At 38.0% G+C, this 12,331-nt stretch overlaps 1 protein-coding gene across 1 annotated transcript in view; it reads left to right on the forward strand.

Annotated features, from left to right (window-relative positions):
* The window catches only part of atm (ATM serine/threonine kinase), a 78,321-nt gene that overhangs the window by 58,507 nt on the left and 7,483 nt on the right, over positions 1 to 12,331 (forward strand). Inside the window, exons 47-55 of the mRNA XM_079609577.1 lie at positions 52 to 171; positions 1,522 to 1,739; positions 1,831 to 2,038; positions 2,862 to 2,990; positions 3,067 to 3,207; positions 3,731 to 3,869; positions 4,848 to 4,930; positions 5,054 to 5,194; positions 10,846 to 10,962. Of these exons, the coding sequence (XP_079465703.1) occupies positions 52 to 171; positions 1,522 to 1,739; positions 1,831 to 2,038; positions 2,862 to 2,990; positions 3,067 to 3,207; positions 3,731 to 3,869; positions 4,848 to 4,930; positions 5,054 to 5,194; positions 10,846 to 10,962 (1,296 nt within the window). The remainder of the gene's footprint in view (positions 1 to 51; positions 172 to 1,521; positions 1,740 to 1,830; positions 2,039 to 2,861; positions 2,991 to 3,066; positions 3,208 to 3,730; positions 3,870 to 4,847; positions 4,931 to 5,053; positions 5,195 to 10,845; positions 10,963 to 12,331) is intronic.

Here is a 12,331-nt window from a genome sequence, read left to right on the forward strand (position 1 = left end):
CCAAGTACTCGCATATCTGCTGAACAACACAGAACGTCTTTGTGTGAGCAGGTGTGTGTGAACCCTGCGGTGGTGCCGGTGTATTCTGAGTGTTTGAGACTGTGTGGAAGCTGGCTGGCTGAATCCTGTCTGGAGAGCCCTGCTATCATCCTGGAGAAATATCTGGAGAGGGTAAAGCACTCATATATTCTGCCAGGCATGATGGGAAATAAAAGGAATTCAGTGACACATGTGACCCTGGACCACAAAACCAGTCACATGCGTACATTTTTTTTAAATTGAGATGTATGCTTTCCATTGATGTATGGTTTGTTAGGATTGGACAATATTAGGTACAACTATTTGAAAATCTGGAATCAGAAGATGCAAAAAAATCTAAACATTGAGAAAATAGCGATTGTGGTGCATTCACTCACAAAAATACATGTTTTATATATGTACGGTAGGAAATTTACTAAATATCTTCATGGAACATGATCTTTACTTAAGGCAAGACACGGCAGGCAAAAACATAGTTTTTTTTTTTCACTAGTCAATTGTGAGATTTTGGGCTATTTGTCTTCAATAACATGTCTTCTTTCAGACTTGAGGTGAAAAAAAGTCCAAAATACACAGTTAGGTCTTTATTTTACTACACTTTGTCTGTTTGCGTCTGTAGATTTCTCCTAAATTCAACAAAAGTTGGCGTTATAAATCATCACGCTGCTCCGCGATCTCTCTCTGCTTCCTTTAATCTCACACACGTCTGGAAAGCTCTCTCTCCAGTACAATGCTGTCGGATCCAAATATGGTAATTTCCTTTTAATCAGCAACCAATCGTGAAAATATAATGGGCATTTAACTGTAAAAGCGAAATCTCATTGGCTGATGTCAATTTCTGACAATTTCTGCGTGACTCGCTCTGACATTTAGATGTGTGTTTTTGACTGTTTTTATGTTCAGTTGAAGGCCATAAATGCTGTGTTTATAAGTTTTGATGTGATTTAGGTGGTTTGTATTGTTGCTGCTAATGATTTGATGAGATATTGTGTCAGTAAATAGTTGTTTCCACTAAAAAAGTATGATTTTTTACATTACAAATCTTTAAATGCCTTTTTCTCAAAATTAGTTTTTTGTCATTCTCCAGTGACACATCTCAGCCTATGTAGCACCGATGTACACCAAGCTTTCCAGTTATACACTTAGCAGTATTCTGAAGATATGTTCAGAGGGATTTATTATTAAATCATTCCTGGCCTGATTTATGTGACATTTTATTTGGATTTATAAAATTGGATTTTTTTAAGGCTATGGACAGTATATTTTGATTTCCTAGGTAATGTAATGGCTATTGCCACAAATGTACCCGTGCGACATGTGACTGGTTTTGTGATCCAGGGTCACATTTATATAAGAAAAATCTAAATTGGATTTTTTTACCCAAATCAAGCAGCACTATATCGAAGTGCCATGGTCATGCCATGGTCATACCATGGTACCATAACCTTTGTGTTTGTACTAATGATGTGTTGTCGTGGATAGGCTGTGGAGGTCATTGAGGACCACTGTGGAGGTTCAGACGCTAAACTCCAGAGCCAGAAGACCCAGGCTTTCTTTTCGCTTGCCCGTTTTTCTGACGCACAGTACCAGAGCATCGAAAACTACATGAAGTCCTCTGAGTTTGAGAACAAGAATGCTCTTCTGGAGAAGGCCAAGGAGGAAGTGGACCTGATGCGGGAGAGGAAGGTCGGCAACAACAGGTCAGCATTAAACTATCTTTTTTTACAAATCTTTTGCTCACCAGTTACACATAAACAAAGTGTTAAACGTGTCTTATTTTTTCATGTGCAGATACACAGTGAAAGTTCAGAGGGAACTAGAGCTGGACGTCAAGGCATTGGCTAACCTACAGACCGACCGCAACCGCTTCCTTCTCAAGGCCGTGGAGAACTACATCCAGTGCCTGGAGCTGGGAGAGGAACATGACACCTGGGTCTTCAGACTGGCCTCCCTCTGGCTGGAGAATGCAGATGTCAGAACCGTCAATGACAGGATGAAGGTATGACAACTAGGGTTGGGCGATGTCTACCAATTTGGCAGACCACATCTGACCACTAAGGAGCGAATGTTCAGTGACGTGACATAACTGCCAGATTAAAACTGTGCGTTCGCGCTATGGCTGGCACTGAGTTTAAGTCGGACGCGCTCAGTGCTTGTCGTATATCACAACTATTCAGTGTTCTTAACCACATAATGTTTATTTTAGGTTTAAATGCATATAATTTATAGCAAAACAATACATTTATTGTTTGTAAAATACACAATGGTGTCTATGGAAGCAGTAATAACTATATATTTGCCGACTTGTTTTATTTATATCAGACACACAGTACAAGTAACTATAAAGTTTACTCTATTCTTCTCCCAGTTCACCGGCCACTTACTTTCATGTATTTCGGGAGAAACTTATGAATTCCCCAGACAAACATGGTGGCGCCCATCTCACATTACAGATCAAGATCATTCATAAAGGTTTTTAAACGACAAAACAAACTCACTTACACGTATTTGAGAATCGGAATAGAAGCTAGTTGATGACGTGGTAAGCAAGTTTGTTAATATTTAGAAATAAAGGCGCTACATCTGTCATACAGTGCTATTTTGGCTGTGGTGAATCACGGCAAGCATGACGCGTCACTATGGAAACATGGCGATGGTGGCTCAACATTGTGATGTCTGTCAGCCAATCGCGATGGACGATGGTATCGTCTATCGGCCCAACACTAACGACAACATCTCCCAGAAGTACAAAGTACTGCAACATGGAGGAAGCAGAGATGAAAGTCTAGAATCTACAGATTCTGTGTTTGTGTATTTATTAGAGTGGCGTAAAGAAAATCCCATCATATAAGTTCCTGCCCCTGATGTACCAGTTGGCTGCTCGAATGGGCACCAAAGTGTCCAGCTCCATGACCTCACAGGACGTGGGCTTCCATCATGTCCTAAACGAGGTAACTTTTTCCTTTATTTTTATTCTGAATGTGAAATCTACCATAGATGCACAACTGAAATCTGTTCTGTCATCAGCTGATCTGCCAGTCGTCCACTGACCACCCCCACCACACTCTCTTCATCATTTTGGCTCTGGTCAACGCCAACAAGGATGAGAGTTTCTCTCGCAGTCGTATATCCAAGAGCAGTGCCCGCCAACCTTCACCTCTGGACTTGGTATGAAAACACAGAAGACATAATCAGAAGTCTTTTACATTTTGGCTGCATTGGCTGAACATTTGTTATGAGAAGATATTTCTGCTCTAGGAGTTTTTCATGTCTAGCTATAATGTCTAAATCAGTGGTTCTCAACTGGTTTGGCCATGGGACACACATTTTCCCATTGTCATTAACCCAAATTTTCAGGAATTTCTCAAAAATAGTTGACACACACTCAAGTACCATCCCACTTTATTCAACATACACATAAACTGTAAGATTATCACTAACACTGATGAATAACAGTATAAGGGAAGGCTAATAAATAGCAGTCCCAAACTAGTTTTTCATAATACAATATAGTTTGTAAGTTGTAGAAATAGTTGGAAACTAAGTTACCTTGCTAAATACACAATACTAATATGAACTGTTAATAAAACATGGACACATACTATGTAGAAATCAAAAAGTTGTACAGTAGCGTTATGTCCTGACTAACCTTTTTGTTACTAAAACCTTAATTAAATGTGTTGGTCTGTAGGAACGGGCCGAGGTCGCTCGAAAGATCATTGACGTGGTTCGTAAAAAGAGACCCAAGATGGTCAAAGACATTGAGACACTTTGCAATGCCTACATCACGTTGGCATACATGGACGCCAGTCGCCACAAAACTGAAAAGAGTGAGTACAAGTCAACCATCTGATGAGATTCACTTCCTGTCTATTCCCATTATAATGCAAGTCGGTTTGCACTTAAAGGTTCAAATTGGTGTCTCAAAAGTTTTTAAGCAATAACTTTACAAAATCAGTGTTTACTTGATAAGTAATAGATATATTGTATGTTGAGTTGTATTAAGTTTATTTTAGAAAAAAATTCTAATTTTTTGCACAAATGTTTTTTTCTTTTTTTAACCTTCTGGGGTCGACAGACGCACCGGCACTTTTTGGTAGATTTATTTTTATAAAAATACAAACATGTTCCTAACGTATTATTGTAGCCCTGTTTGTGCTAAATACAGTGTAATCAGACTTTAACCATTAATATGTTTATAAGCAACTGAAAAAAGCACAAATATTAGTATTAGTTTATTAATGTCAGAGCCTTTATCAAACTAACTAGCCCCTACTGAGAGATGATAACTTATTAGTTCACCAAAACTTAAACCTTTATGTTTAAATTCCAAACCCAAGTGAATATTCTGGCCACTCTTATTCTCTCAATGTTGTGAAAGTGTTGATATGAATGAGTCAATATTGTTACCCACCTTTAATTAACCTTTAATATCCACCATTTACATTTTTTTTAAATGTATTTATTTTATTTTAGTATTTAGTGTTTATTGCCAAAAAAAGACACACATCATGGTTTAAATCTAAACCTTTAGACATGTCTCAAATTTTAATATGATTGCAAAAACTGCATATTTAATATATATAATGTCCTAAAGTGGACTAATATTTTTTTTTTAGGATTAGGCACTTGATTTTACCGACCATTTGTTACACATTTGTATAAGTGTTTTAAGATCCATTTTTGTGATCAATTGTGTAATATTCCATAAAAAAAAACAATAATTGTCCATTTTTATTTCATGGTGACTTTCAGGCAAGTGGTACTTATAGTACCAAATATGAAATATGATTGTCTTTTCTGTGCAGAAGCCATACCTATTCCACCGGAACAACCCATCATGCAAATCAAAGACCTCAATGATGTCGTCATTCCCACCATGGACATCAAGGTGACACATGAGCCCTGAAAGAGAATCTGAGAAGACCTGAGTTTTCTTTTCTTGCCAGAGAAACCTGTGCTCTGTGATGTGGTTACTTGAGTTTGTTGTTGTGTATGTGGGCATTTCGTTCAGGTGGACCCATCAGGCAAATATGAAGACCTTGTGACTGTCAGGTCATTCAAGCCTCACTTTCACCTTGCTGGAGGTGTCAACCTGCCCAAAATAATCGACTGTGTGGGTTCAGACGGCAAGAGCAGGAGACAGCTAGTCAAGGTCTGCTTATCTTACATCTCTTCTTTTATTTTTTCTTAATACAAATTCTAAAAGTAAGCTGATTTCTTATTTCACTTAGTTGTTTTGTGTTTTTTTTTCTTTTTCTTTTCCTTTTTCTTTTATTTTTATAAAGTATTTGAGCACTAAACCCCTGGAGACCCCTTCGTTTGTGTTAAATATAGAGTTGGGACAAAATCGGCCCAAAAATTGCTTGCAGATGTCTTAAAGGGATACCCAAAAATGAAAATGACACCATGATTTACTCACCCTCAACTCATCCTAGGTGTATATGACATTCTTCTTTTAGACGAGTACAATCGGAGTTATATATATAAAAAATGTACTGGCTCTTCCAAGCTTTATAATGGCAGTTTCAGTTTCAGTTCAAGTCCTTAAAAGTGCATCCATCCATCATAAAAGTGCATCCATCCATCATAAAAGTGCATCTATCCATCATAAAAGTGCATCTATCCATCATAAAAGTGCATCCATCCATCATAACAGTGCATCCATCCATCATAACAGTGCATCCATCCATCATAAAAGTGCATCTATCCATCATAAAAGTGCATCTATCCATCATAAAAGTGCATCTATCTATCATAAAAGTGCATCTATCCATCATAAAAGTGCATCTATCCATCATAAAAGTGCATCTATCCATCATAAAAGTGCATCTATCCATCATAAAAGTGTATCCATCATAAAAGTGCATCTATCCATCATAAAAGTGCATCTATCATCATAAAAGTGCATCCATCCATCATAAAAGTGCATCTATCTATCATAAAAGTGCATCTATCTATCATAAAAGTGCATCTATCCATCATAAAAGTGCATCTATCCATCATAAAAGTGCATCCATCCATCATAAAAGTGCATCTATCTATCATAAAAGTGCATCTATCTATCATAAAAGTGCATCCATCCATCATAAAAGTGCATCCATCCATCATAAAAGTGCATCTATCCATTATAAAAGTGCATCTATCATCATAAAAGTGCATCCATCCATCATAAAAGTGCATCCATCCATCATAAAAGTGCATCTATCATCATAAAAGTGCATCCATCCATCATAAAAGTGCATCCATCCATCATAAAAGTGCATCCATCCATCATAAAAGTGCATCCATCCATCATAAAAGTGCATCCATCCATCAAAAAGTGCATCTATCCATCATAAAAGTGCATCTATCCATCATAAAAGTGCATCTATCATCATAAAAGTGCATCCATCCATCATAAAAGTGCATCTATCTATCATAAAAGTGCATCTATCCATCATAAAAGTGCATCTATCCATCATAAAAGTGCATCCATCCATCATAAAAGTGCATCTATCTATCATAAAAGTGCATCTATCTATCATAAAAGTGCATCCATCCATCATAAAAGTGCATCCATCCATAATAAAAGTGCATCTATCCATTATAAAAGTGCATCTATCGTCATAAAAGTGCATCCATCCATCATAAAAGTGCATCCATCCATCATAAAAGTGCATCCATCCATCATAAAAGTGCATCCATCCATCATAAAAGTGCATCCATCCATCAAAAAGTGCATCTATCCATCATAAAAGTGCATCTATCCATCATAAAATCTTCTGAAAATGATCTCAAATCTTCCTTTCATTGGCAAGATCATTGAAAAAGTTGTTTTTTAATCAGCTGAACAAATTCTTAAGCTCGAATGGATACTTTGACAATTTTCAATCTGGTTTCCGATCGCATCACAGCACAGAGACAGCGCTCATAAAGATAATTAACGATATTCACTTAAATACTGATACAGGCAAATTATCAGTGCTGGTACTACTCGACCTCAGTGCTGCTTTTGACACTGTTGATCACAACATACTTCTTGACAGGCTGGAAAACTGGGTGGGGCTTTCTGGGATAGTCCTAAAATGGTTCAGGTCATACTTAGAAGCGAGAGGTTATTATGTGAGTATAGGAGACCATAAGTCTGAGTGGACATCCATGACATGCGGAGTTCCTCAAGGCTCAATTCTGGCGCCACTCCTATTCAACCTGTACATGCTTCCAATGAGCCAAATAATGAGAAAGAACCAAATCTCTTACCACAGCTATGCAGACGACACACAGATCTACTTAGCCCTATCGCCTAACGATTACAGCCCCATTGACTCCCTGTTCCAATGCATTGATGAAGTAAACAGCTGGATGTGCCAAAACTTTCTTCAGTTAAACAAAGACAAAAATGAAGTCATTGTGTTTGGAAACAAAGATGAAGTTCTCAAGGTGAACGCATACCTTCACTCTAGAGGTCAAACAACTAAAAATCAAGTCAGGAATCTTGGTGTGTCTCTAGAGTCGGACCTTAGCTTCAGTTAGTCATGTCAAAACAATAACCAAATCAGCATATTATCATCTGAAAAATATTGCAAGAATTAGGTGCTTTGTTTCCAGTCAGGACTTAGAGAAACTTGTGCATGCTTTCATCACCAGCAGGGTGGATTATTGTAATGGACTCCTTACTGGCCTTCCCAAAAAGACCATAAGACAGTTGCAGCTCGTACAGAACGCTGCCGCCAGGATACTGAGCAGAACCAGAAAATTTGAACACATCACACCAGTCCTCAGGTCTTTACACTGGTTCCCAGTCACATACAGTATAGGATTGATTTTAAAGTATTATTACTGGTATATAAATCATTTAATGGCCTAGGACCTCAATACATTGCAGATATGCTCCCTGAATATAAACCCAACAGATCACTCAGATCATTAGGATCACATCAACTAGAAATACCAAGGGTTCACTCAAAGCAAGGAGAGTCCGCTTTTAGCTATTATGCCAGCCACAGCTGAAACCAGCTTCCAGAAGAGATCAGGTGTGCTCCTACAGTAGCCACATTCTAATAGAGACTCAAAACACATCTGTTTAGCTTTGCATTTACTGAATGAGCACTGTAGAACAGTATTTGAATGACGACATTAAAGTTTTCGTCTGAGAAAGAACTAAGAATGTGAATGCAGGGCTAAGGAAAGTGAAAAGAATGTGCAAGTAAATGAAAAAGAAAAGAAAGTTGATAGATGGTAAGAAGATTGAAAGAGAAAAGAAAGTTGATACATGTAAGTCGTAAGAAGATCCTTTTAAAAGAAAGATCTATAATAGCTACCGGTTGATGTAAAATACGTCCGACTGTTTGCCATGTATTTTATTATTTTATTTTCCAAACTGTGATTCAGGAAGATTTTATTAATTTTTAGGGCTGTCTGATTGGAAGAGATTTTGAAGGGGAACGGGAGAGCTTCACTCCGACGAGGCGAGTGAAGATTAGCTATACTGGAGAGTATAGAGGTTCGCTGTTTGTTTAAAACAGCAAAAGTGAAACGTGCTCTATGGGGGACACCACCCCAGCAGAGGACGTCCCTGGATTGTAGGTCCAGTGGCACCGCAAGCCTGCTCAATCACTTCCATCTCAGATAGGGTTTTAATTATTCGTATTTCTTTTGATTATTTTAATTTCTTCTATGTAAAGCACTTTGAATTACCACTGCTTAGCTTTGCATTTACTGAATGAGCACTGTGCCACTGTCCGACTGTTTGCACTGTATTTTATTTTCTAAACTGTTTTAATTATTCTTATTTATTTTATTTATGTAATTATTTTAATTTCTTCTATGTAAAGCACTTTGAATTACCACTGTGTATGAAATGTGCTATATAAATAAACTTGCCTTGCCTTGCCATAAAAGTGCATCCATCCATCATAAAAGTGCATCTATCCATCATAAAAGTGCATCCATCCATCATAAAAGTGCATCTATCCATCATAAAAGTGCCTCTATCCATCATAAAAGTGCATCTATCCATCATAAAAGTGCATCTATCCATCATAAAAGTGCATCTATCCATCATAAAAGTGCCTCTATCCATCATAAAAGTGCCTCTATCCATCATAAAAGTGCATCCATCCATCATAAAAGTGCATCCATCCATCATAAGTGCATCCATCCATCATAAAAGTGCATCTATCCATCATAAAAGTGCATCTATCCATCATAAAAGTGCATCCATCCATCATAAAAGTGCATCCGTCCATCATAAAAGTGCATCTATCCATCATAAGTGCATCCATCCATCATAAAAGTGCATCCATCCATCATAAAAGTGCATCCATCCATCATAAAAGTGCATCCATCCATCATAAAAGTGCATCTATCATCATAAAAGTGCATCTATCCATCATAAAAGTGCATCTATCCATCATAAAAGTGCCTCTATCCATCATAAAAGTGCATCCATCCATCATAAAAGTGCATCTATCCATCATAAAAGTGCATCTATCCATCATAAAAGTGCCTCTATCCATCATAAAAGTGCCTCTATCCATCATAAAAGTGCATCCATCCATCATAAGTGCATCCATCCATCATAAAAGTGCATCTATCCATCATAAAAGTGCATCCATCCATCATAAAAGTGCATCCATCCATCATAACAGTGCATCCATCCATCATAAAAGTGCATCCATCCATCATAAAAGTGCATCTATCATCATAAAAGTGCATCTATCCATCATAAAAGTGCATCTATCCATCATAAAAGTGCATCCATCCATCATAAAAGTGCATCTATCATCATAAAAGTGCATCTATCCATCATAAAAGTGCATCTATCCATCATAAAAGTGCCTCTATCCATCATAAAAGTGCATCCATCCATCATAAAAGTGCATCTATCCATCATAAAAGTGCATCTATCCATCATAAAAGTGCCTCTATCCATCATAAAAGTGCCTCTATCCATCATAAAAGTGCATCCATCCATCATAAGTGCATCCATCCATCATAAAAGTGCATCTATCCATCATAAAAGTGCATCCATCCATCATAAAAGTGCATCCATCCATCATAACAGTGCATCCATCCATCATAAAAGTGCATCCATCCATCATAAAAGTGCATCTATCATCATAAAAGTGCATCTATCCATCATAAAAGTGCATCTATCATCATAAAAGTGCATCTATCATCATAAAAGTGCATCTATCCATCATAAAAGTGCATCTATCCATCATAAAAGTGCATCTATCCATCATAAAAGTGCATCTATCCATCATAAAAGTGCATCCATCCATCATAACAGTGCATCCATCCATCATAAAAGTGCATCCATCCATCATAAAAGTGCATCTATCATCATAAAAGTGCATCTATCCATCATAAAAGTGCATCTATCCATCATAAAAGTGCTCCACATGGCTCCGGGGGTTAATAAAGGCTTTCTGAAGTGAAGTGAAGCGAAGCGATGCGTTTGTGTAAGAAAAATATCCATATTTAAAAATGTATAAAGTAAAATAACTATCTTCAGGCCAAACGAACATACGGATTTCACTTACGCCTAAAGCGCAATGTCAGAAGTAGCGTACATATCAGCAGTACGTCACATAAGTTGCGCTTTAGACTTTAAGTGGAATCCGTATGTTCGTTTGGAAGATAGTTATTCACTCCCATTATAAAGCTTGGAAGAGCCAGGACATTTTTTAATTTAACTCCGATTGTAAATCATGGGCTAATTTTCATTTTTGGGTGAACTATCCCTTTAATCTTCTTCCTTGTTTAAAGCGTGTGTTGTTAATAATTGAGTCTGAAGTGAGGTGATGTGTTCTGACACAGGGTCAGGATGATCTGAGGCAGGACGCAGTGATGCAGCAGGTCTTTCATATGTGCTCCACTCTTCTCCAGCGCAACGCTGAAACCCGCAAGAGGAAACTCAACATCCGCCGCTACAAAGTAAATACACCTTTCATACACTATCCTCCTGAGAGCACATCTGGTGTTATTATACATTTATTAACAGTATTCAGCAGATGTTTTGATGATGTCTATGATTTAAGCTTTATGTGCATACACTTAAAAACTTAATACCATGGTCTGTCTGAATACTCGATTGGCTGAAAAGGTGTGCATTAAAACCTTTTAAAGTCCCCCTGTAGTCAAGAATTGTATCCCTTAAAACTCTGATCACCAAAATTACATATTTAAAAGTTTTTTCCTTGGAAAAAAAATCTTCATGGCTTAAAATAGCTTGAATGTAACTCAACACCCTTACCTCACTTAGTATACGCGGTTCTATGAATACAGTTTAAGGGTGTACTCACACTAGCCAGTTTGAACCGTGCCCGAGTGCGTTTGACCACCAAAGCGCGGTTCGTTTGACTAGTGTGAGTGCTCCGAACCGAAGCTGCAAAGTCCTTGCTGCACTTCAGCTGGTACCTTGCAAACCTCCTCATACGAGCAGCACGATTACGTGAAAATTTTCGCGCCACTTAGGCGACACATCTGTTCAACTACAGGCTGTGGACCAAACGACACAAAATTATCCACAAAGAAAACAGAGCGATGGACTCCATTGTGTTCAGAGAGCGCCGCTCTGTTTATCCATACTGTCTATGTGTTTATCCCGAAACCGTCTCATCATAATGACGTAAGCGTGCTCCGGCACGAATGCTGAAACCCTATGTGAGTGCAGGCCCGAGGGGGAGTGGGGAGGGGGGACAATCGTACTCGGGCCCGGTTCATGGCAACCGTGCCTAGTGTGAGTACACCCTAATACATCAGGTAGTTCCAGTCAGTTTAATCACCGTTCTATATAAATGCGCTGCTTTCATTGAATCGCACTCACATACGGAGAAACATTCAGAAGCACAGAATCTTATCAACATTGCCCTGTGGCTTTATGAATAAAATAGCTTTGCTACTGAATCGCGTCGCTGTTTTTGAAGTAATTAAACTCACAGCTTCATTGGTAGGAGATGCTGCACAGATAAAGGTAATTCTCTCTCTCTCTCTCTCTCTCTCTCTCTCTCTCTCTCTCTCTCTCTCTCTCTCTCTCTCTCTCTCTCTCTCTCAAAAATGAATGCAAAGAAATGTTATAGTTCATTCAAATAAAAGTCATCTTAAAGCGGGCAGAATGCTAGATCTAATGAGCCATAACTGAAAGAAAAACAAACATAATTTTTATCCTTCTAGTCAAATATTATCCTGCAAACATCAAATACAGCTTTAACTTGTTAACCATGTTATAAGCAGGTTAGCCCATGGCTAGCTGTGCATTAAACGATTGAATGCACGACTTGACAATGTGTGTGCGCTTACTGGG

The sequence above is a fragment of the Phoxinus phoxinus genome (assembly GCF_949152265.1).
Source record: "Phoxinus phoxinus genome assembly, chromosome: 4".
NCBI lineage: Eukaryota > Metazoa > Chordata > Actinopteri > Cypriniformes > Leuciscidae > Phoxinus > Phoxinus phoxinus.